The 27,081-nt window shown below is 42.4% G+C and overlaps 1 protein-coding gene across 1 annotated transcript in view; it reads right to left on the bottom strand.

The window, feature by feature from the left end:
- Positions 1-27,081, bottom strand: part of srd5a2b (steroid-5-alpha-reductase, alpha polypeptide 2b) — a 58,100-nt gene that overhangs the window by 18,124 nt on the left and 12,895 nt on the right. The window contains exons 3-4 of the mRNA XM_029702228.1: positions 17,527-17,690; positions 16,780-16,881 (exon numbers count right to left, since the gene is read on the bottom strand). Of these exons, the coding sequence (XP_029558088.1) occupies positions 16,780-16,881; positions 17,527-17,690 (266 nt within the window). The remainder of the gene's footprint in view (positions 1-16,779; positions 16,882-17,526; positions 17,691-27,081) is intronic.

Genomic DNA, 27,081 nt, shown 5'->3' with positions numbered 1-27,081 from the left:
CCACCTGGAGGAGAGGAAACACACTGAAACAGACCTCCTGCGGGAGAGGACTTATTCTGAAACAGACCACCTGGGGGAAAGGACACATACTGAAACATACCTCATGTGGTGGGGGAGAGAACACATACTGAAACAGACCACCTGTGGGACAGGACACCTTCCGAAATAAACCACCCGTAGGAGAGTTGACCTACCAAAACTGACTACCTGGGGGAGAGGACACATACTGAAACAAACCACCTGGGGGAGAAGACACACACTGAAACAGACTACCTGAGGGAGAGGACACCTACTGAAACAGACCCCCTGAAGGAGAGGACACATACTGAAACAGACCCCCTGGGGAGAGGACACATACTGAAACAGACAACCTGGAGGAGAGGCAACACACTGAAACAAACCTCCTGCGGGAGAGGACCTATTCTGAAACAGACCACCTGGGGGAAAAGACACATACTGAAACATACCTCCTGTGGTGGAGGAGAGAACACATACTGAAACAGACCCCCTGTGGGAGAGGACACCTTCCGAAATAGACCACCCGTAGGAGAGAACACATACTGAAACAGACACCCTGGGGGAGAGTACACATACTGAGACATTCCCCTGGTGGAGAGGACACATACTGAAACAGACCACCTGGGGGAGATGACACAAACTGAATCAGAGCACCCTTGCGAGAGGACACATTCTGAAACAGACCAACAGGGGGAGAGGACACATACTGAAACAGACCTCCTGGGAGATATGACACACACTGAAACAGACAACCTGGGGGAGAGAACACATACTGAAACAAACCACCTGGGGGAGAGGATACATACTGAAACAGACTGCCTGGGGGAGAGGACACATACTGAAACAGACCAAATGGGGAGAGGAAACCTAGGGAGAGGACAAATACTGAAACAGACCACCTGGGGAGAGGACACACACTGAAACAGACAACCTGGGGAGAGGACCTATTCTGAAACAGACCACCTGGGGGAAAGGACACATACTGAAACATACCTCCTGTGGTGGAGGAGAGAACATATACTGAAACAGACCACCTGTGGGAGAGGACACCTTCCGAAATAGACCACCCGTAGGAGAGAACACATACTGAAACAGACACCCTGGGGGAGAGTACACATACTGAGACATTCCCCTGGTGGAGAAGACACATACTGAAACAGACCACCTGGGGGAGATGACACAAACTGAATCAGACCACCCTCGCGAGAGGACACATTCTGAAACAGACCAAATGGGGAGAGGAAACCTACTGAAACAGACCCCCTAGGGAGAGGACACATACTGAAACAGACCACCTGGGGAGAGGACACATACTGAAACAGACCACCTGGGGGAGAGGACACATACTGAAACAGAAAAACAGGGGGAGAGGACACATACTGAAACAGACCTGGGAGAGATGACACACACTGAAACAGACAACCTGGGGGAGAGAACACATACTGAAACAAACCACCTGGGGGAGAGGACACATACTGAAACAGACTACCTGGGGGAGAGGACACCTACTGAAACAGACCCCCTGAAGGAGAGGACACATACTGATACAGACCAAATGGGGAGAGGAAACCTACTGAAACAGACCCCCTAGGGAGAGGACACATACTGAAACAGACCACCTGGGGAGAGGACACATACTGAAACAGACAACCTGGAGGAGAGGAAACACACTGAAACAGACCTCCTGCGGGAGAGGACCTATTCTGAAACAGACCACCTGGGGGAAAGGACACCTTCCGAAATAGACCACCCGTAGGAGAGAACACATACTGAAACAGACACCATGGGGGAGAAGACACAAACTGAAACATACCCCTGGGGGAGAGGACACATCCTGAAACATACCCCTGGTGGAGAGGACACACACTGAATCAGACCACCTGGGCGAGGGGACACATACTGAAACAGACCCCCTGGGGGAGAGGACACCTACTGAAGCACACCACCTGGGGGTGAGGACACACAATTAAATAGACCACCTGGGGGAGAGGACACATCCTGAAACAGACCTCCTGGGGGAGAGGACCTATTCTGAAACAGACCACCTGGGGGAGAGGACACATACTGAAACATACCTCCTGTGGTGGAGGAGAGAACACATACTGAAACAGACCACCTGTGAGAGAGGACACCTTCCGAAATAGACCACCCGTAGGAGAGAACACATACTGAAACAGACAATCTGGGGGAGAAGACACAAACTGAAACATACACCTGGGGGAGAGGACACATCCTGAAACATACCACGTTGGCGAGAGGACACTTACTGAAACAGACCACTTGGGGGAGAGGACACCTATGAAACACAACACCTGGGGGAGAGGACACATCCTGAAACATGCCCCTGGTGGAGAGGACACCTATGAAACACACCACCTGGGGGAGAGGACATCTACTGAACAGAGCTCCTGGGGGAGAGGACACATACTGAAACAGACCTAATGGGAGAGATGACACATACTGAAACAGACCCCCTGAGGGAGAGGACACATACTGAAACAGACCACCTGAGGGAGAGTTCACCTACCAAAACTGACTACCTAGGGGAGAGGACACATACTGAAACAGACCTAATGGGAGAGATGACACATACTGAAACAGACCACCTGAGGGAGAGTTCACCTACCAAAACTGACTACCTGGGGGAGAGGACACATACTGAAACAAACCACTTGGTGGAGAGGACACATACTGAAACAGATCACCTGGGGGAGATGACACAAACTGAAACAGACCCCTGGGGAGAGGACACCTACTGAAACAGACCACCTTGGGGAGAGAAAACACACTGAAACAGACCCCCTGGTGGAGAGGACACATACTGAAACAGACCACCTGGTGGAGAGGACACATTCTGAAACAGACCACCTGTGGGAGAGGACACATACTGAAAAAGGCCCCCTGGGGAGAGGACCTATTCTGAAACAGACCACCTGGGGGAGAGGACACCTATGAAACACATCACCTGGGGGAGAGGACACCTACAGAAACACACCATCTTGGAGAGAGGACACTTACTGAAACAGACCAATTGGGGGAGAGGACACCTATGAAACACACCACCTGGGGGAGAAGACACCTACTGAAACAGCCCACCTGGGGGAGAGGACACCTACTGAAACAGACCACCTTGGGGAGAGGACATATCCTGAAACATACCCTTGGTGGAGAGGACACATACTGAAACAGATCACCTGGGGGAGATGACACATACTGAAACATTCCCCCTGGGGAGAGAACACCTACTGAAACAGACCACCTGGGGGAGAGGAAACACACTGAGACAGACTACCTGGGGGAGAGGACACAAACTGAGACAGACTACCTGGGGGAGAGGACACCTACTGAAACAGACCCCGTGAGGGAGAGAACACATTCTGAAACAGACCAAATGGGGAGAGGAAACCTACTGAAACAGACCCCCTGGGGAGAGGGCACATACTGAAACAGATCACCTGGGGGAGAGGACAGATACTGAAACAGACCACCTGGGGTAGAGGACACATACTGAAACAGACCACCTGGGGAGAGGACACATACTGAAAGAGTCCCCCTGGGGAGAGGACACATACTGAAACAGTCCCCCTGGGGGAGAGGACACATACTGAAACAGACCCCCTGTTGTAGGGGAGAGGACACCTACTGAAACAGACCCCCTGGGGGAGAGGACACATACTGAAACAGACCCCATGTGGTAGGAGAGAGGACACATACTCAAACAGACCCCTGGGGGAGAGGACAGCTACTGAAGCAGACCCTCTGGGGGAGAGGACACCTACTGAAGAAGACCCCCTGGGGGAGAGGATACATACTGAAACAGACCCCCTGTGGTAGGGGAGAGGACACCTTCTGAAACAGACCACCTGGGGGAGAGGACACATACTGAAACAGACCCCTGTGGTAGGGGAGAGGATACATACTGAAACAGACCACCTGTGGTTCGTTTTCAGACGGGATTTACTTGTTTTTGTTTAGTTTCAGTTAGTTTTCAGACTTTGTTTAATCGTTTTAATTTCGTTTAAGTGTTAGGGACAATAAGTAGCCTTATGCATGGGAGGTTAGGATACAGCTGGTGTGCATTCGGAAAGTATTCAGACCCCTTGACTTTTTCCACATTTTGTTACGTTTCAGCTTTTTTCCCCTCATCAATCTTCACACAATACCCCATGGTGACAAAGAAAAACAGATTTTTAGGAAATGTTGCAAATTAATAAATAAATAAATAACAGATATCATATTGTATTCAGACCATTTACTCAGTACTTTGTTCAAGCAACTAATGGCAGAGATTGTAGCTTTGAGTATTCTTGGGTGTGACGCTACAAGCTCGGCACACCTGTATTTGGGGAGTTTCTCCAAGTCTTCCTTGCAGATCCTCTCAAGCTCTGTCAGGATTAATGAGGAGCGTCGCTGCACAGCTATTTTCAGGTCTCTGTAGAGATGTTCGATCGGCTTCAAGTCCGATCTCTGGCCGGGCCAATCAAGGACATTCAGAGACTTGTCCCGAAGCCACTCCTGCGTTGTCTTGGCTGTGTTGTCCTGTTGGAAGGTGAACATTCGCCCCAATATGAGGTCCTGAGCACTCTGGAGCAGGTTTTCATCAAGGATCTCTCTGTACTTTGCTCTGTTCACCTTCCCTCGATCCTGACTAGTCTCCCAGTCCCTGCCACTGAGAAACCTCCCCACAGCATGATGCTGCCACCATCATGCTTCACCGTAGGGATGGTGCAAGGTTTCCTCCAGACGTGACGCATGGCATTCAGGCCAAATGGTGCTATCTTGGTTTCATCAGAGTGAGAATCTTGTTTCTCATGGTCTCGCTCTTTGGAGCTCTGTCAGAGTGACCATCGGAGTCTTGGTCCCCTCCCTGATCAAGGCCCTTCTCCTCCAATTGCTCCGTTTGGCCAGGCGGCCAGCTCTAGGAAGAGTCTTGGTGGTTCCAAACTTCTTCCATCTAAGAATGATGGAGGCCACTGTGTTCTTGGGGACCTTCAATGCTGCAGACATTTTTGGTATCCTTGCCTCGATCTGTGCCTCGACACAATCCTGTCTCGGAGCTCTACGGAAAATTCATTCGACCTCATAGCTTAGTTTTTGCTCAGACATGCACTGTCAACTGTGGAATCTTATATAAACAGCTGTGTGCCTTTCAAAATCATGTCCAATGAATTGAATTTACCACAGGTGGACTCCAATCAAGTTGTAGAAACATCTCAAGGTTGATCAATGGAAACAGGATGCACCTGAGCTCAATTTCGAGTCTCATAGCAAATAAAGTATTTTTGTTTTTTATTTCTAATAAATTTGAAAAATTTCTCAACCTGTTTTTTCTTTGTCATTATATGGTATTGTGTGTAGAATAATTAGGGAAAAATGTAGTTTGATCAGGCTGTAACGCAACAAAATGTGGAAAAAGTAAAGTGGTCTGATGCTTTCCCAATGACTATATGTGTTGTAGACCTATAGCAGGAGTATTCCAGTTGTCACGGTTGTCGTCTGGAATGGAGGACCAAAATGCAGCAGGTATGTGGATGCTCATCTTGATATTTATTTGAAATGAAGAGAACACCAAAAACAACAAAACAAAGAACGACCGATCAACAAAACAGTCTTGTAAGGCTCACACACGCAAAACAAGAAACAATCTCCCACAAACACTAAACCAAACACATACCCATATATAGGACTCTCAATCAGAGGCAACGAGAAAGCACCTGCCTCCAATTGAGAGTCCAACCCCCCATTAACCTAAACAGACTAAACATAGAAATACATAAACAAGGAACAGTGCCCAAAAACCCCGGAATACATAAATCAAATACCCTTCTACCAAAAACACCACCCCAAACCACATAAAACAAATACCCTCTGCCACGTCCTGACCAAACTACAATAACAAATAACCCTTATACTGGTCAGGACGTGACACCAGTACTATTTATTAATGTGTTGTAGACCTATAGCAGGGGTACAGCAGTATTATTTATTAATGTGTTGTAGACCTATAGCAGGGGTACAGCAGTACTATTTATTAATGTGTTGTAGACCTATAGCAGGGGTATTCCAGTACTATTTATTAATGTGTTGTAGTCCTATAGCAGGGGTACAGCAGTACTATTTATGAATGTGTTGTAGACCTATAACAGGGGTATTCCAGTACTATTTATTAATGTGTTGTAGACCTATAGCAGGGGTATTCCAGTACTATTTATTAATGTGTTGTAGTCCTATAGCAGGGGTACAGCAGTACTATTTATGAATGTGTTGTAGACCTATAGCAGGTGTACAGCAGTACTATTTATTAATGTGTTGTAGTCCTATAGCAGGGGTACAGCAGTACTATTTATTAATGTGTTGTAGTCCTATAGCAGGGGTACAGCAGTACTATTTATTAATGTGTTGTAGACCTATAGCAGGGGTATTCCAGTACTATTTATGAATGTGTTGTAGACCTATAGCAGGGGTATTCCAGTACTATTTATTAATGTGTTGTAGTCCTATAGCAGGGGTATTCCAGTACTATTTATTAATGTGTTGTAGACCTATAGCAGGGGTATTCCAGTACTATTTATTAATGTGTTGTAGACCTATAGCAGGGGTACTGCAGTACTATTTATTAATGTGTTGTAGACCTATAGCAGGGGTACAGCAGTACTATTTATTAATGTGTTGTAGACCTATAGCAGGGGTATTCCAGTACTATTTATTAATGTGTTGTAGTCCTATAGCAGGGGTATTCCAGTACTATTTATTAATGTGTTGTAGACCTATAGCAGGGGTATTCCAGTACTATTTATTAATGTGTTGTAGACCTATAGCAGGGGTACTGCAGTACTATTTATTAATGTGTTGTAGACCTATAGCAGGGGTACAGCAGTACTATTTATTAATGTGTTGTAGACCTATAGCAGGGGTATTCCAGTACTATTTATTAATGTGTTGTAGTCCTATAGCAGGGGTATTCCAGTACTATTTATGAATGTGTTGTAGTCCTATAGCAGGGGTATTCCAGTACTATTTATGAATGTGTTGTAGACCTATAGCAGGGGTATTCCAGTACTATTTATTAATGTGTTGTAGTCCTATAGCAGGGGTATTCCAGTACTATTTATGAATGTGTTGTAGACCTATAGCAGGGGTATTCCAGTACTATTTATTAATGTGTTGTAGACCTATAGCAGGGGTATTCCAGTACTATTTATGATTGTGTTGTAGACCTATAGCAGGGGTATTCCAGTACTATTTATTAATGTGTTGTAGTCCTATAGCAGGGGTATTCCAGTACTATTTATGATTGTGTTGTAGACCTATAGCAGGGGTATTCCAGTACTATTTATTAATGTGTTGTAGACCTATAGCAGGGGTATTCCAGTACTATTTATTAATGTGTTGTAGACCTATAGCAGGGGTATTCCAGTACTATTTATTAATGTGTTGTAGACCTATAGCAGGGGTATTCCAGTACTATTTATGAATGTGTTGTAGACCTATAGCAGGGGTATTCCAGTACTATTTATTAATGTGTTGTAGTCCTATAGCAGGGGTATTCCAGTACTATTTATTAATGTGTTGTAGTCCTATAGCAGGGGTATTCCAGTACTATTTATTAATGTGTTGTAGACCTATAGCATGGGTACTCCAGTACTATTTATTAATGTGTTGTAGTCCTATAGCAGGGGTACAGCAGTACTATTTATTAATGTGTTGTAGACCTATAGATGGGGTATTCCAGTACTATTTATGAATGTGTTGTAGTCCTATAGCAGGGGTACCGCAGTACTATTTATTAATGTGTTGTAGACCTATAGCATGGGTACTCCAGTACTATTTATTAATGTGTTGTAGTCCTATAGCAGGGGTACAGCAGTACTATTTATTAATGTGTTGTAGACCTATAGATGGGGTATTCCAGTACTATTTATTAATGTGTTGTAGACCTATAGCAGGGGTATTCCAGTACTATTTATTAATGTGTTGTAGACCTATAGCAGGGGTATTCCAGTACTATTTATTAATGTGTTGTAGACCTATAGCAGGTGTACTCCAGTACTATTTATTAATGTGTTGTAGTCCTATAGCAGGGGTATTACAGTACTATTTATGAATGTGTTGTAGACCTATAGCAGGGGTATTCCAGTACTATTTATTAATGTGTTGTAGTCCTATAGCAGGGGTATTCCAGTACTATTTATTAATGTGTTGTAGTCCTATAGCAGGGGTACTAGAGTACTATTTATTAATGTGTTGTAGTCCTATAGCAGGTGTACAGCAGTACTATTTATTAATGTGTTGTAGTCCTATAGCAGGGGTATTCCAGTACTATTTATGAATGTGTTGTAGACCTATAGCAGGGGTATTCCAGTACTATTTATTAATGTGTTGTAGACCTATAGCAGGGGTATTCCAGTACTATTTATTAATGTGTTGTAGTCCTATAGCAGGGGTATTCCAGTACTATTTATTAATGTGTTGTAGTCCTATAGCAGGGGTACTAGAGTACTATTTATTAATGTGTTGTAGTCCTATAGCAGGTGTACAGCAGTACTATTTATTAATGTGTTGTAGTCCTATAGCAGGGGTATTCCAGTACTATTTATGAATGTGTTGTAGACCTATAGCAGGGGTATTCCAGTACTATTTATTAATGTGTTGTAGTCCTATAGCAGGGGTATTCCAGTACTATTTATTAATGTGTTGTAGTCCTATAGCAGGGGTACTAGAGTACTATTTATTAATGTGTTGTAGTCCTATAGCAGGGGTACAGCAGTACTATTTATTAATGTGTTGTAGTCCTATAGCAGGGGTACAGCAGTACTATTTATTAATGTGTTGTAGACCTATAGCAGGGGTATTCCAGTACTATTTATTAATGTGTTGTAGTCCTATAGCAGGGGTATTCCAGTACTATTTATGAATGTGTTGTAGACCTATAGCAGGGGTATTCCAGTACTATTTATGAATGTGTTGTAGACCTATAGCAGGGGTATTCCAGTACTATTTATTAATGTGTTGTAGATCTATAGCAGGGGTATTCCAGTACTATTTATGAATGTGTTGTAGACCTATAGCAGGGGTATTCCAGTACTATTTATTAATGTGTTGTAGTCCTATAGCAGGGGTATTACAGTACTATTTATGAATGTGTTGTAGACCTATAGCAGGGGTATTCCAGTACTATTTATGAATGTGTTGTAGACCTATAGCAGGGGTACCGCAGTACTATTTATTAATGTGTTGTAGACCTATAGCAGGGGTATTCCAGTACTATTTATTAATGTGTTGTAGACCTATAGCAGGGGTATTCCAGTACTATTTATGAATGTGTTGTAGACCTATAGCAGGGGTACCGCAGTACTATTTATTAATGTGTTGTAGACCTATAGCAGGGGTATTCCAGTACTATTTATTAATGTGTTGTAGACCTATAGCAGGGTTACAGCAGTACTATTTATTAATGTGTTGTAGTCCTATAGCAGGGGTACTGCAGTACTATTTATTAATGTGTTGTAGACCTATAGATGGGGTATTCCAGTACTATTTATTAATGTGTTGTAGTCCTATAGCAGGGGTATTCCAGTACTATTTATTAATGTGTTGTAGTCCTATAGCAGGGGTATTCCAGTACTATTTATTAATGTGTTGTAGACCTATAGCAGGGGTACAGCAGTACTATTTATTAATGTGTTGTAGACCTATAGCAGGGGTATTCCAGTACTATTTATTAATGTGTTGTAGTCCTATAGCAGGGGTATTCCAGTACTATTTATGAATGTGTTGTAGTCCTATAGCAGGGGTATTCCAGTACTATTTATGAATGTGTTGTAGACCTATAGCAGGGGTATTCCAGTACTATTTATTAATGTGTTGTAGACCTATAGCAGGGGTATTACAGTACTATTTATTAATGTGTTGTAGACCTATAGCAGGGGTATTCCAGTACTATTTATTAATGTGTTGTAGTCCTATAGCAGGGGTACTAGAGTACTATTTATTAATGTGTTGTAGTCCTATAGCAGGGGTACTAGAGTACTATTTATTAATGTGTTGTAGACCTATAGCAGGGGTATTCCAGTACTATTTATTAATGTGTTGTAGACCTATAGCAGGGGTATTCCAGTACTATTTATTAATGTGTTGTAGACCTATAGCAGGGGTATTCCAGTACTATTTATTAATGTGTTGTAGTCCTATAGCAGGGGTATTCCAGTACTATTTATTAATGTGTTGTAGTCCTATAGCAGGGGTACAGCAGAACTATTTATTAATGTGTTGTAGTCCTATAGCAGGGGTATTCCAGTACTATTTATTAATGTGTTGTAGTCCTATAGCAGGGGTATTCCAGTACTATTTATTAATGTGTTGTAGTCCTATAGCAGGGGTATTCCAGTACTATTTATGAATGTGTTGTAGACCTATAGCAGGGGTATTCCAGTACTATTTATGAATGTGTTGTAGACCTATAGCAGGGGTATTCCAGTACTATTTATTAATGTGTTGTAGTCCTATAGCAGGGGTATTCCAGTACTATTTATTAATGTGTTGTAGACCTATAGCAGGGGTATTCCAGTACTATTTATTAATGTGTTGTAGTCCTATAGCAGGGGTACAGCAGTACTATTTATTAATGTGTTGTAGTCCTATAGCAGGGGTATTCCAGTACTATTTATTAATGTGTTGTAGACCTATAGCAGGGGTATTCCAGTACTATTTATTAATGTGTTGTAGTCCTATAGCAGGGGTATTCCAGTACTATTTATTAATGTGTTGTAGTCCTATAGCAGGGGTACAGCAGTACTATTTATTAATGTGTTGTAGTCCTATAGCAGGGGTATTCCAGTACTATTTATTAATGTGTTGTAGTCCTATAGCAGGGGTATTCCAGTACTATTTATTAATGTGTTGTAGTCCTATAGCAGGGGTATTCCAGTACTATTTATGAATGTGTTGTAGACCTATAGCAGGGGTATTCCAGTACTATTTATGAATGTGTTGTAGACCTATAGCAGGGGTATTCCAGTACTATTTATTAATGTGTTGTAGTCCTATAGCAGGGGTATTCCAGTACTATTTATTAATGTGTTGTAGACCTATAGCAGGGGTATTCCAGTACTATTTATTAATGTGTTGTAGTCCTATAGCAGGGGTATTCCAGTACTATTTATTAATGTGTTGTAGTCCTATAGCAGGGGTATTCCAGTACTATTTATTAATGTGTTGTAGTCCTATAGCAGGGGTATTACAGTACTATTTATTAATGTGTTGTAGTCCTATAGCAGGGGTATTCCAGTACTATTTATGAATGTGTTGTAGACCTATAGCAGGGGTATTCCAGTACTATTTATTAATGTGTTGTAGTCCTATAGCAGGGGTATTCCAGTACTATTTATTAATGTGTTGTAGACCTATAGCAGGGGTACTGCAGTACTATTTATTAATGTGTTGTAGACCTATAGCAGGGGTACAGCAGTACTATTTATTAATGTGTTGTAGACCTATAGCAGGGGTATTCCAGTACTATTTATTAATGTGTTGTAGTCCTATAGCAGGGGTATTCCAGTACTATTTATTAATGTGTTGTAGTCCTATAGCAGGGGTACAGCAGTACTATTTATTAATGTGTTGTAGACCTATAGCAGGGGTATTCCAGTACTATTTATTAATGTGTTGTAGTCCTATAGCAGGGGTATTCCAGTACTATTTATTAATGTGTTGTAGACCTATAGCAGGGGTATTCCAGTACTATTTATTAATGTGTTGTAGTCCTATAGCAGGGGTATTCCAGTACTATTTATTAATGTGTTGTAGACCTATAGCAGGGGTATTCCAGTACTATTTATTAATGTGTTGTAGTCCTATAGCAGGGGTACAGCAGTACTATTTATGAATGTGTTGTAGACCTATAGCAGGGGTACAGCAGTACTATTTATTAATGTGTTGTAGACCTATAGCAGGGGTACAGCAGTACTATTTATTAATGTGTTGTAGACCTATAGCAGGGGTACAGCAGTACTATTTATTAATGTGTTGTAGTCCTATAGCAGGGGTATTCCAGTACTATTTATTAATGTGTTGTAGACCTATAGCAGGGGTATTCCAGTACTATTTATTAATGTGTTGTAGTCCTATAGCAGGGGTACAGCAGTACTATTTATTAATGTGTTGTAGACCTATAGCAGGGGTATTCCAGTACTATTTATTAATGTGTTGTAGTCCTATAGCAGGGGTATTCCAGTACTATTTATTAATGTGTTGTAGTCCTATAGCAGGGGTATTCCAGTACTATTTATGAATGTGTTGTAGACCTATAGCAGGGGTAGTCCAGTACTATTTATTAATGTGTTGTAGTCCTATAGCAGGGGTATTCCAGTACTATTTATTAATGTGTTGTAGACCTATAGCAGGGGTATTCCAGTACTATTTATTAATGTGTTGTAGTCCTATAGCAGGGGTATTCCAGTACTATTTATTAATGTGTTGTAGTCCTATAGCAGGGGTACTCCAGTACTATTTATGAATGTGTTGTAGACCTATAACAGGGGTATTCCAGTACTATTTATTAATGTGTTGTAGACCTATAGCAGGGGTATTCCAGTACTATTTATTAATGTGTTGTAGTCCTATAGCAGGGGTACAGCAGTACTATTTATGAATGTGTTGTAGACCTATAACAGGGGTATTCCAGTACTATTTATTAATGTGTTGTAGACCTATAGCAGGGGTATTCCAGTACTATTTATTAATGTGTTGTAGTCCTATAGCAGGGGTATTCCAGTACTATTTATTAATGTGTTGTAGACCTATAACAGGGGTATTCCAGTACTATTTATTAATGTGTTGTAGACCTATAGCAGGGGTATTCCAGTACTATTTATTAATGTGTTGTAGTCCTATAGCAGGGGTACTAGAGTACTATTTATTAATGTGTTGTAGTCATATAGCAGGGGTACTAGAGTACTATTTATTAATGTGTTGTAGACCTATAGCAGGGGTATTCCAGTACTATTTATTAATGTGTTGTAGTCCTATAGCAGGGGTATTCCAGTACTATTTATGAATGTGTTGTAGACCTATAGCAGGGGTATTCCAGTACTATTTATTAATGTGTTGTAGACCTATAGCAGGGGTATTCCAGTACTATTTATTAATGTGTTGTAGTCCTATAGCAGGGGTATTCCAGTACTATTTATGAATGTGTTGTAGACCTATAGCAGGGGTATTCCAGTACTATTTATTAATGTGTTGTAGACCTATAGCAGGGGTATTCCAGTACTATTTATTAATGTGTTGTAGTCCTATAGCAGGGGTATTCCAGTACTATTTATTAATGTGTTGTAGTCCTATAGCAGGGGTATTCCAGTACTATTTATTAATGTGTTGTAGACCTATAGCAGGGGTATTACAGTACTATTTATGAATGTGTTGTAGACCTATAGCAGGGGTATTCCAGTACTATTTATTCATGTGTTGTAGACCTATAGCAGGGGTATTCCAGTACTATTTATTAATGTGTTGTAGTCCTATAGCAGGGGTATTCCAGTACTATTTATGAATGTGTTGTAGTCCTATAGCAGGGGTACTAGAGTACTATTTATTGATGTGTTGTAGACCTATAGCAGGGGTACTAGAGTACTATTTATTAATGTGTCGTAGTCCTATAGCAGGGGTACTAGAGTACTATTTATTAATGTGTTGTAGTCCTATAGCAGGGGTATTCCAGTACTATTTATTAATGTGTTGTAGACCTATAGCAGGGGTACAGCAGTATTATTTGAGATGGTGTGGTCACACACATTTCCGAGGTGGCAAAGGTCTGGATGGATGTTGTTATTTATCACCGTAGTAACAAACCCCCCACCTCGCAACCCATGCAGCCCCAAACTGTTCACACCCTTCTTGTTTGCAATGAGAAACATTTGCAGGTTTAAAGCTCATTTTCTGCAATTCTAAACATTTTCCACATCTTATGTGTGTTCATATGATACCAGGAGTCAAATCCTGACAAAATTCCCAAAAATAAAATAATGTCTGTCTCACCATCACTTTATTCTGAAATTGTTTGTGGGTTCTGTTCAGATTAACGTTGAGGTTGGTTGGGGTTTTCCCCCTTTTATCTCTGTTCCACACATTCTGCCATCTTCTGACACCAAAATACATTTGCTTTTGTCCTTTCCAGCAATGTACTCAAAATAATCCCAAATTGGTTTTTGTGCTGATGTCTTCCCTGTTAGCTAGTGTTAGCTAGTGTTAGCTAGTGTTAGCTAGTGTTAGCTAGTGTTAGCTAGTGTTAGCTAGTGTTAGCTAGTGTTAGCTAGTGTTAGCTAGTGTTAGCTAGTGTTAGCTAGTGTTAGCTAGTGTTAGCTAGTGTTAGCTAGTGTTAGCTAGTGTTAGCTAGTGTTAGCTAGTGTTAGCTAGTGTTAGCTAGTGTTAGCTAGTGTTAGTGATGCACCGACCAGGCCTATTTGAAACTATCTACTAGCAGCATTTACCCGCAAGATTCAGAAGCAGGAAAACCTCATTATAAAAAATAAAAAAACATAATTTTTAATTATTTTAAATTTAATCAGATTCTTGATATGACACATCTGTCAGGTGGATGGATTATCTTGGCAAAGGAGAAATGCTCACTAACAGGGATTTAAACAAATTTGTGCACAACATTTGAGAGAGATAAGCTTTTTGTGCGTATGGAACTTTCCTGGGATCTTTTATTTCAGCTCATTAAACATGGGACCAACACTTTACATGTTGAGTTTATATTTTTGTTCAGTGTCTAATAACTTTAGTGGGAAGACATGACACTTTGTCATTATAGTGTAAACAAGTAGTAGTTTGGGTTTTAGATATTACAATAGGGTTAAAAGTCACTAGATGTCACGCCCTGACCTGAGAGAGCTGTTTTTCTCTGTTTAGTGAGGTCAGGGTGTGATATGGGGTGGGCATTCTATGTATTTTATTTCTATGTTTTGGCCGCGTATGGTTTCCAATCAGAGGCAGCTGTCTATCGTTGTCTCTGATTGGGAGCCATACTTAGGCAGCCTTTTCCCACCTGGGCTTTTGTGGGTAGTTATTTTCTGTTTTGTTATTCTGTGACCTGACGGAACTGTTTGGCTGTTTTCGGTTTGTTTCTTTGTTAGTGTTTTCATTGTCTAAATAAATATAATGAACACTCACCACGCTGCGCTTTGGTCCCCTCCTTTTGACAGCCGTAACAGAACTACACACTAGAGGTACAAAGCTAGTAGCCTGGATCCATTCCCTTTTGTACTGTCTTGCTATGGGAATTATCAGAATCTAAACGTCCACACAGCCACATTCTAGATTATTGGACCATTGGTTTTTATAGTTTTTGAATTCTTGTTAGTGAGAATAACTTGAAAAAAAGGAGTTGGCAAGACAGTACATAAAGATCCGGCGCCAGGCTTAAATAAAGTCCACCTGTATGCAATCTAAGTGTCACATGATCTGTCACATGATCTCACTATATATACACCTGTTCTGAAAGGCCCCAGAGTCTGCAACACCACTAAGCAAGGGGCACCACCAAGCAAGCGGCACCATGAAGACCAAGGAGCTCTCCAAACAGGTCAGGGACAGAGTTGTGGAGAAGTACAGATCAGGGTTGGGTTATAAAAAAATATATCAGAAACTTTGAACATCCCACAGAGCACCATTAAATCCATTATTAAAAAATGGAAAGAATATGGCACCACAACAAACCTAGCAGGAGAGGGCCGCCCACCAAAACTCATGGACCAGGCAAGGAGGGCATTAATCAGAGAGGCAATAAAGAGACCAAAGATAACCCTGAAGGAGCTGCAAAGCTCCACAACGGAGATTGGAGTATCTGTCCATAGGACCACTTTAAGCCGTACATTCCACAGAGCTGGGCTTTACGGAAGAGTGCCCAGAAAAAACCCATTGCTTAAAGAAAAAAAGAAGTAAACACATTTGGTGTTCACCAAAAGGCATGGGAGGAGACTCCACAAACATATGGAAGAAGGTACTCTGGTCAGATGAGACTAAAATGTAGCTTTTTGGCCATCAAGGAAAACGTTATGTCTGGCACAAACCCAACACCTCTCATAATCCCGAGAACACCATCCCCACAGTGAAGCATGGTGGTGGCAGCATCATGCTGTGGGGATGTTTTTCATCAGCAGGGACTGGGAAACTGGTCAGAATTGAAGGAATGATGGATGGTGCTAAATACAGGGAAATTCTTGAGTCTTCAAGAGATTTGAGACTGGGACGGAGGTTCACCTTCCAGCAGGACAATGACCCTAAGCATACTGCTAAAGCAACACTTGAGTGGTTTAAAGGGAAACATTTAAATGTCTTGGAATGGCCTAGTCAAAGCCCAGACCTCAATCCAATTGAGAATCTGTGGTATGACTTAAAGATTTCTGTACACCAGCGGAATCCATCCAACTTGAAGGAGCTGGATCAGTTTTGCCTTGAAGAATGGGCAACAATCCAGTGGCTAGATGTGCCAAACTTATAGATACATACCCCAAGAGACTTGCAGCTGTAATTGCTGCAAAAGGTGGCTCTACATAGTATTGACATTGGGGGGTGAATAGTTATGCGCGCTCAAGTTTTCAGTTTTTTGTCTTATTTCTTGTTTTCATCTTCATAGTGGTAGGTATGTTGTCTAAATCAAATGATACAACCCCCCCAAAATCTGTTTAAATTCCAGGTTGTAAGGCAACAAAATAGGAAAAATGCCAAGGGGGATGAATACTTTCGCAAGCCACTGTATACCTTTAGGGATCTTGTAGATGACTTCTCCAGGCTGTCTCAGGTTTCGTAGAAGATAGTCACTGTGGACGTTGATAGCCATGCCCAGGAGAAACAGGGTTGAACCTGGTAAAATAAACACTTGGTTTTTATTTGAATCAATGGTAGAAAGCTGCGGTGAAGAATTTGTCAACTATCTGCAAGTCCATCGATTTAAGGGATGCGCTCACCAAAATTACATAATGGTTTCCTTACCCTGTAAGCAGTCTATGGCCAAGGTATGACTGCAAATCCATGCTTGGTTTAGTTTGCCTGGCACTGTTTCGACATGCTAACGTTTTACCATTCGTGACACAAATCCCATTCATGTCATGGGACCGATATTAGCAATGTTGATGCATCATATTCAAATCATTTATAAGTGACTTTGTTAAACTTCTCAATCAATTTTAGATACTTTTGGATGATTTGGACATGATGCCCCCCAAAAAAAGGTCATATCGGTCCCATGACTTGAATGGGATTTGTGTCACAAATGGTAAACCATTAGCATGTGAATGCAGCGCCAGGCAAACTAAACCAAAGCATGTAATTTGGGTGAACTATCTATTTAAGTTCTAATCACTTTTTGAGGAGAATCATTGTAGTGTGAAAACATTGTTCGCTATAACAACAACTACAAAACCAAGACTTTTAAGTGTTGATTAAAAGAAACATCTTGATCGATTAGTAAACTCAGGTTTATCTCTTGACCCTCAGAAATGTTTGTACCAATGAGGAAGCGTGTGTCAGAGGTCCATGTGGGGTGGTAGTGGGCACAGTGGACCAGGTAGTGACTCTGTGTGAACCCGTTCAGACTGCAGAACACCCCCGCCTCTATCATGACATGGAGGGGAAACGGTCGTCCTCGCATCAGCACCGAGTACACAAACGTCCTGGCAGCATGGGAGGGAAAAAGAAGAAGGAGTGAAAATAAGTACATGACAGGGTAGAAACTACACTGAGTGACAGGTTAGGAACTACACTGAATGACAGGGTAGAAACTACACTGAATGACAGGGTAGAAACTACACTGAATGACAGGGTAGAAACTTCACTGAGTGACAGGTTAGGAACTACACTGAATGACAGGGTAGAAACAACACTGAGTGACAGGGTAGACACTACACTGAGTGACAGGTAAGGAACTACACTGAGTTACAGGGTAGGAACTACACTGAGTGACAGGTTAGGAACTACACTGAGTGACAGGTTAGGAACTACACTGAATGACAGTGTAGAAACTACACTGAATGACAGGGTAGAAACTACACTGAGTGACAGGGTAGCATCTACACTGAGTGACAGGGTAGAAACTACACTGAATGACAGGGTAGAAACTACACTGAGTGACAGGGTAGAAACTACACTGAATGACAGGGTAGAAACTACACTGAGTGACAGGGTAGACACTACACTGAGTGACAGGGTAGAAACTACACAGAGTGTACAAACATTAGGAACACATGTTCTTTCCATATCATAGACTGACCAGGTGAATCCAGGTGTAAGCTATGATCCCTTTTTGATGTCACATGTTAAATCAACTTCAATCAGTGTAGATGAAGGGAAGGAGACAGGTTAATTAAAGAAGGATTTTTAGGCCTTGAGACAACTGAGACATGGATTGTGTATTTGTGTCATTCCGTGGATGAATGGGCAAGACAATAGTGCCTTTGAATGTGGTATGGTAGTAGGTGCCAGGCGTAACGGTTAGAGTGTGTCAAGAACTGCAACGCTGCTGGGTTTTTCACGTTGGACAGTTTAGCCTGTGTGTATCAAGAAGGGTCCACCACCCAAAGGACATTCAGCCAACTTGACAGAACTGTGGGAAGCATTGGACTCAACATGGGCAAGCATCCCTGTGAAACGCTTTCCACACCTTGTGGAGTCCATTCCCTGACCCATACATAATGCATTCATAAGCAGTACATAATGCATTCATAACCTATACATAATGGATTCATAACCCATACATAATGCATTCATAACCTATATATAATGCATTCATAACCTATACATAATGCATTCATAATCCATACATAATGCATTCATAACCCATACATAATGCATTCCTAAGCAGTACATAATGCATTCATAAACTATACATAATGCATTCATAACCCATACATAATGCATTCATAAGCAGTACATAATGCATTCATAAACTATACATAATGCATTCATAACCCATACATAATGCATTCATAACCCATACATAATGCATTCATAAGCAGTACATAATGCATTCATAAACTATACATAATGCATTCATAACCCATACATAATGCATTCATAACCCATACATAATGCATTCATAACCCATACATAATGCATTCATAAGCAGTACATAATGCATTCCACAAGTTTACATTTTTTGTTGTCACAGTGATGTCATGTGTTTAAGCTCCTAGTTCAGTCGGTAGAGCATGACGCTTGAAACGGCAGGATAGTGAGTTTGATTCCTGGGAAATGAATGCACGCGTGACCATGTTGCTTTGGATAAAATTGTATACTAAATGGCATGTAATATTGTTAAAGTCACTTGTACTTAAATGATCAATGTGCAGTTGTTGATACTGTTGTGTCACCACATGGACAGAATAGAATGGAAACAGTTCATCTGTTTCTTGTATGTGTTGGGGGCAGTGCTTGACCTGAGTTTATTCCATGTATACCAAATCAAATTGTATTTGTCTCATGCGCCGAATACAACAGGTGTTGACCGTGAAATGCTGACTTACGAGCCCTTAACCCATCTTCCTCGACTTTCTTCACTGCCTCAACGTATGACAACTTCTACACTACTCTGACCCTGGAAACCTCAACCTGCCTCTCTGGCACGGGACATTTCTGATCCCCAGCACCATGGGCACCCCTACAATTAATACATACCACTACTTTCCCCAATACTACACATTTCTTTGTCTCATGCCCTTCTGCACACTTCTCAAACCTTGGACCCTCCCTCCTACACACTGCTGCCACATGCCCAGAAGCTTGACACCTGTAACATCTTAATTTTATTCGGGAACATACGCTTGTAGAGTATAACTTATATAGCCTAACTTCACTTTGACGGGTAAAGACTCAACATCAAAACTCAAAAGAACAGACAACGACTCTTCTGTTTCACCACCCTGTGTGCGTCGCATCAAACGACGAGCATCATATACACCGGGAATCGTTCCTCTCAGCTGGTCAACTTTCAAATTTACTGCCCTTTTCTTGAGAGGGAAACAATTCACTTCTCTTGCCCCCATTTGTTTTACTCCGAGCGCATTCTCCCTCTGACCAATAGAAAAACAAACAATTATCACTAGACCACTTCTTGTTACCCTCACCGATTCCACATGACTCAACTCTTTTTTTCAACCACCATGAAACCACAAAAGGATCAGCCAACGGGCAAGAGTCCACTTTTTCCAAAAACTTCACTTCTACTGTCACAGACTCATCTTTTTCCTGATCCTCGGTGCATACCTCTGTCTCCGATAACGTCACCACACCTACCACCTCCGATATTTCACCCTCACTCACTTCCATTTCTCCTCCTGTCTTCAGCTCCCTCTGCTTACATTTTCTACCGTTCTTCTTTAACAAACCGTCTCCCTTTTATCCACCATTTTTATCCGACTCAAGCTCACCCTCTTCTTCCCTCTCTCTCTCTTAGACCTCCTCTCCCTCTCTATTCCCTCCATTCCTCCTCCATTTTCCAAGTATTCGTCTCCTTATGATAATACTGCACTACTCCTGCCAACCATCTTGTTCTTGCTTTCTCTCGGGACTCCATTTTCCAACGAGGCGCCTGCCCTCCTCCCTCTCCTTGTCTCTCTCCCCCAACCCTCGATATTTCAACCTGCGTGTCCTGATCGCTTATGGTGTGGGTGAACAAAATCAACGTGCGCTCGACGGCATGCACTCGATGGCGTGCGGAAGCGTGCGTCCGGTTTGGTCAGCATGTTATAAAAATATGACCCAGGATGACAGCCTCACCCAAACCTCCTCGCCCTCCTGACCGACGAGTTCAATGCTTCCTTCAGTACTCCCTACTTGGTAAACAGTTTGACCACATCATTAAAAAACAAGTACATCTTGATCACTGATTCACAATTGGAAAAGACGTTTAAAGTACTCCCACGGGTAGTCTTCAGACCCGCCCCCAACATCAGTCACATGGTGGTGAGGTCTGATCTTCCACCAGTGCCACGTAGAAGCTTTCTAGACACAGTGCAGGATGGTAACTATAGATGTGGCCGATGTACCCAGTGTAACTTCACTAACAAATGCACAATGTTCAATCACCCGATTACAGGACAGACCATTAGGATCAAGGGCATCATTACATGTTCCACAATTTTTTTTATTTAAACTCAGCAAAAAAAGAAACGTCCCTTACTCAGGACCCTGTCTTTCAAAGATAATTTGTAAAACTCCAAATAACTTCACAGATCTTCATTGTAAAGGGTTTAAGCACTGTTTCCCATGCTTGTTCAACGAACCATTAACAATTAATGAACATGCACCTGTGGAACGGTCGTTAAGACAATAACAGCTTACATACGGTAGGCAACTAAAGTCACAGTTATGAAAACTTAGGACACTAAAGAGGCCTTTCTACTGACTCTGAAAAACACCAAAAGAAAGATGCCCAGGGTCCCTGCTCATCTGCAAGAACGTGGCTTAGGCATGCTGCAAGGAGGCATGAGGATTGCAGATGTGGCCAGGGCAATAAATTGCAATATCCATGCTGTGAGATATCTAAGACAGCGCTACAGGGAGACAGGACGGACAGCTGACCGTCCTCGCAGTGGCAGACCACGTGTAACATCACATCACCGGCACAGGATTGGTACATCTGAACATCACACAAGAGCCCGGGTCTCAATCCCATTGAGCACATCTGGGACCTGTTGGAACGGAGGGTGAAGGCTAGGGCCATTCCCCCCAGAAATGTCCGGGAACATGCATGTGCCTTGGTGGAAGAGTGGGGTAACATCTCACAGCAAAAACTGGAAAATCTGGTGCAGTCCATGAGGAGGAGATGCACTGCAGTACTTAATGCAACTGGTGGCCACACCAGATACTGACTGTTACTTTTGATTTTGACCCCCACCTTTGTTCAGGGACACATTATTCCATTTCTGTTAGTCACATGTCTGTGGAACTTGTTCAGTTTATGTCTCAGTTGTTGAATCTTGTTATGTTAATACAAATATTTACACATGTTCATTTTGCTGAAAATAAACGCAGTTGACAGTGAGAGGACTTTTTTTTTTTGCTGAGCTTGCCTTATCAAATGTATTTGTGATCTATGCTATGTAGGAAAAACACAACGCGCTCTGAAAACAAGGATAGCAGAACACAGGAGTAGCAATACTAAGTCTCTACTTTTATCCAATGTAAATAACAGAAATTCACATTTTACTACATAAGACCGAATCCAGGTAGTGAGTCACATATCAGGACCCTGTGGCTGCACATTTCATGGAGGCTCGTCACAATATTAGCTCTTTGAGATACGTTGGTATCGAACATGTTAAGGCTCCTAGGAGGGGGGAGATACTGATAATCTATTATTGAGAAGAGAATTGTATTGGATTTCCTGTTTGTGTACCATGTCTCCTAGAGGTCTGAACCAAGAGTTTGATATCAGACCATTTCTAACCTGAAAATGTTACTTTACTTTGATTTCCCTTGCCTTCCAGGTTACCCACTTGGTCATTTTGTAGATATATAGTATTTTCTGGAACCATTACATGTACCCATCTCATTGTTATTTAATTATTAGAGATATACAAATGTTTTTTACACCCACATGCGTCATGTCCGTAAAGGTCATGTGAGGTGAAATGAGTATATTTGGGGATGTGAACACTCAGTGTGTTTGACCTGAGTATGTTTCACCCACTGTGAAACCACAAATGGATCAGCCAGAAGGCAAGAGTCCACTTTTTCCATAACCTTCACTCCTACTGTCACAGACTCATCTTTTTCCTGATCCTCGGTGCATACCTCTGTCTCCGATAACTTCACCACACCTACCACCTCCAATATTTCACCCTCACTCACTTCCATTTCTCCTCCTGTCTTCAGCTCCCTCTGCTTACATTTTCTACCGTTCTTCTTTAACAAACCATCTCCCTTTTATCCACCATTTTTATCCGACTCAAGTTCACCCTCTTCTTCCCTCTCTCTCTTAGACTTCCTCTCCTTGTCTTTTTCCCTCCATTCCTCCTCCGTTTCCAAGTATTCGTCTCCTTATGATAATACTGCACTACTGACAATCATCTTGTTCTTGCTTTCTCTCGGGACTCCATATTCCGCCGAGACGCCTGCCCTCCTCCCTCTCCTTCTCTCTCTCCCCCAACCCTCGATATTTCAACCTGCGTGTCCTGATCGCTTATGGTGTAGGTGAACAAAATCAACGTGCGCTCGATGGCGTGCGCTCGATGATGTGCGCTTGATGGCGTGCGCAAGCGTGCGTCCGGTTTGGTCAACATGTTATAAAAATATGACCCAGGATGACAGCCTCACCCAAACCTCCTCGCCCTCCTGACCGACACGTTCAATGCTTCCTTCAGTACTCCCTACTTGGTAAACAGTTTGACCACATCATTAAAAAACACTGGTACATCTTGATCACTGATTCACAATTGGAAAAGACATTTAAAGTACTCCTGCGGGTAGTCTTCAGACCCGCCCCCAACATCAGTCACATGGTGGTGAGGTCTGATCTTCCACCAGTGCCACGTAGAAGCTTTCTAGACAAAGTGCCGGATGGTAACTATAGATGTGGCCGATGTACCCAGTGTAACTTCACTAACAAATGCACAATGTTCAATCACCCGATTACGGGCCAGACCATTAAGATCAAGGGCATCATTACATGTTCCACCAAAAAATTGATTTAAACTCAACAAAAAAAGAAATGTCACTTTTTCAGGACCCTGTCTTTCAAAGATAATTTGTAAAAATCCAAATAACTTCACAGATCTTCATTGTAAAGGGTTTAAGCACTGTTTCCCATGCTTGTTCAATGAACCAGTAACAATTAATGAACATGCACCTGTGGAACGGTCATTAAGACACTAACAGCTTACATACGGTAGGCAATTAAGGTCACAGTTATGAAAACTTAGGACACTAAAGAGGCCTTTCTACTGACTCTGAAAAACACCAAAAGAACGATGCCCAGGGTCCCTGCTCATCTGCATGAACGTGCCTTAGGCATGCTGCAAGGAGGCATGTGGACTGCAGATGTGGCCAGGGCAATAAATTGCAATGTCCATGCTGTGAGATATCTAAGACAGCGCTACAGGGAGACCGGACGGACAGCTGACCGTCCTCGCAGTGGCAGACCACGTGTAACAACACCTGCACAGGATCGGTACATCCAAACATCACACAAGAGCCCAGATCTCAATCCCATTGAGCACGTCTGGGACCTGTTGGATCGGAGGGTGAGGGCTAGGGCCATTTCCCCCAGAAATGTCCGGGAACATGCATGTGCCTTGGTGGAAGAGTGGGGTAACATCTCACAGCAAGAACTGGAAAATCTGGTGCAGTCCATGAGGAGGAGATGCACTGCAGTACTTAATGCAGCTGGTGGCCACACCAGATACTGACTGTTACTTTTGATTTTGACCCCCACCTTTGTTCAGGGACACATTATTCCATTTATGTTAGTCACATGTCTGTGGAACTTGTTCAGTTTATGTCTCAGTTGTTGAATCTTATGTTCATACAAATATTTACACATGTTCATTTTGCTGAAAATAAACGCAGTTGACAGTGAGAGGACTTTTTTTTTTTTGCTGAGCTTGCCTGATCAAATGTATTTGTGATCTATGCTATGTAGGAAAAACACAACGCGCTCTGACAACAAGGATAGCAGAACACAGGAGTAACAATACTAAGTCTCTACTTTTATCCAATGTAAATAACAGAAATTCACATTTTACTACATAAGACCGAATCCAGGTAGTGAGTCACATATCAGGACCCTGTGGCTGCACATTTCATGGAGGCTCGTCACAATATTAGCTCTTTGAGATACGTTGGTATCGAACATGGTAAGGCTCCTAGGAGGGGGTGAGATACTGATAATCTATTATTGAGAAGAGAATTGTATTGGATTTCCTGTTTGTGTACCATGTCTCCTAGAGGTCTGAACCAAGAGTTTGATATCAGACCATTTCTAACCTGAAAATGTTACTTTACTTTAATTTCCCTTGCCTTCCAGGTTACCCACGTGGTCATTTTGTAGATATATAGTATTTTCTGGAACCATTACATGTACCCATCTCATTGTTATTTAATTATTAGAGATATACAAATGTTTTTTACACCCACATGCGTCATGTCCGTAAAGGTCATGTGAGGTGAAATGAGTATATTTGGGGATGTGAACACTCAGTGTGGTTGACCTGAGTGTGTTTCACCCACTGTGAAACCACAAATGGATCAGCCAAAAGGCAAGAGTCCACTTTTTCCATAACCTTCACTCCTACTGTCACATACTCATCTTTTTCCTGATCCTCGGTGCATACCTCTGTCTCCGATAACGTCACCACACCTACCACCTCCGATATTTCACCCTCACTCACTTCCATTTCTCCTCCTGTCTTCAGCTCCCTCTGCTTACATTTTCTACCGTTCTTCTTTAACAAACCCTCTCCCTTTTATCCACCATTTTTATCCAACTCAAGCTCACCCTCTTCTTCCCTCTCTCTCTTAGACTTCCTCTCCTTGTCTTTTTCCCTCCATTCCTCCTCCGTTTCCAAGTATTCGTCTCCTTATGATAATACTGCACTACTGACAATCATCTTGTTCTTGCTTTCTCTCGGGACTCCATATTCCGCCGAGGCGCCTGCCCTCCTCCCTCTCCTTCTCTCTCTCCCCCAACCCTCGATATTTCAACCTGCGTGTCCTGATCGCTTATGGTGTAGGTGAACAAAATCAACGTGCGCTCGATGGCGTGCGCTCGATGATGTGCGCTTGATGGCGTGCGCAAGCGTGCGTCCGGTTTGGTCAACATGTTATAAAAATATGACCCAGGATGACAGCCTCACCCAAACCTCCTCGCCCTCCTGACCGACACGTTCAATGCTTCCTTCAGTACTCCCTACTTGGTAAACAGTTTGACCACATCATTAAAAAACACTGGTACATCTTGATCACTGATTCACAATTGGAAAAGACATTTAAAGTACTCCTGCGGGTAGTCTTCAGACCCGCCCCCAACATCAGTCACATGGTGGTGAGGTCTGATCTTCCACCAGTGCCACGTAGAAGCTTTCTAGACAAAGTGCCGGATGGTAACTATAGATGTGGCCGATGTACCCAGTGTAACTTCACTAACAAATGCACAATGTTCAATCACCCGATTACGGGCCAGACCATTAAGATCAAGGGCATCATTACATGTTCCACCAAAAAATTGATTTAAACTCAACAAAAAAAGAAATGTCACTTTTTCAGGACCCTGTCTTTCAAAGATAATTTGTAAAAATCCAAATAACTTCACAGATCTTCATTGTAAAGGGTTTAAGCACTGTTTCCCATGCTTGTTCAATGAACCAGTAACAATTAATGAACATGCACCTGTGGAACGGTCATTAAGACACTAACAGCTTACATACGGTAGGCAATTAAGGTCACAGTTATGAAAACTTAGGACACTAAAGAGGCCTTTCTACTGACTCTGAAAAACACCAAAAGAACGATGCCCAGGGTCCCTGCTCATCTGCATGAACGTGCCTTAGGCATGCTGCAAGGAGGCATGTGGACTGCAGATGTGGCCAGGGCAATAAATTGCAATGTCCATGCTGTGAGATATCTAAGACAGCGCTACAGGGAGACCGGACGGACAGCTGACCGTCCTCGCAGTGGCAGACCACGTGTAACAACACCTGCACAGGATCGGTACATCCAAACATCACACAAGAGCCCAGATCTCAATCCCATTGAGCACGTCTGGGACCTGTTGGATCGGAGGGTGAGGGCTAGGGCCATTTCCCCCAGAAATGTCCGGGAACATGCATGTGCCTTGGTGGAAGAGTGGGGTAACATCTCACAGCAAGAACTGGAAAATCTGGTGCAGTCCATGAGGAGGAGATGCACTGCAGTACTTAATGCAGCTGGTTGCCACACCAGATACTGACTGTTACTTTTGATTTTGACCCCCTCCACCCCCTTTGTTCAGGGACACATTATTCAATTTCTGTTAGTCACATGTCTGTGGAATTTGTTCAGTTTATGTCTCAGTTGTTGAATCTTGTTATG

Source organism: Salmo trutta, chromosome 2 (assembly GCF_901001165.1).
Source record: "Salmo trutta chromosome 2, fSalTru1.1, whole genome shotgun sequence".
Lineage (NCBI taxonomy): Eukaryota > Metazoa > Chordata > Actinopteri > Salmoniformes > Salmonidae > Salmo > Salmo trutta.
This window is presented reverse-complemented; position numbering and strand designations above follow the sequence as displayed.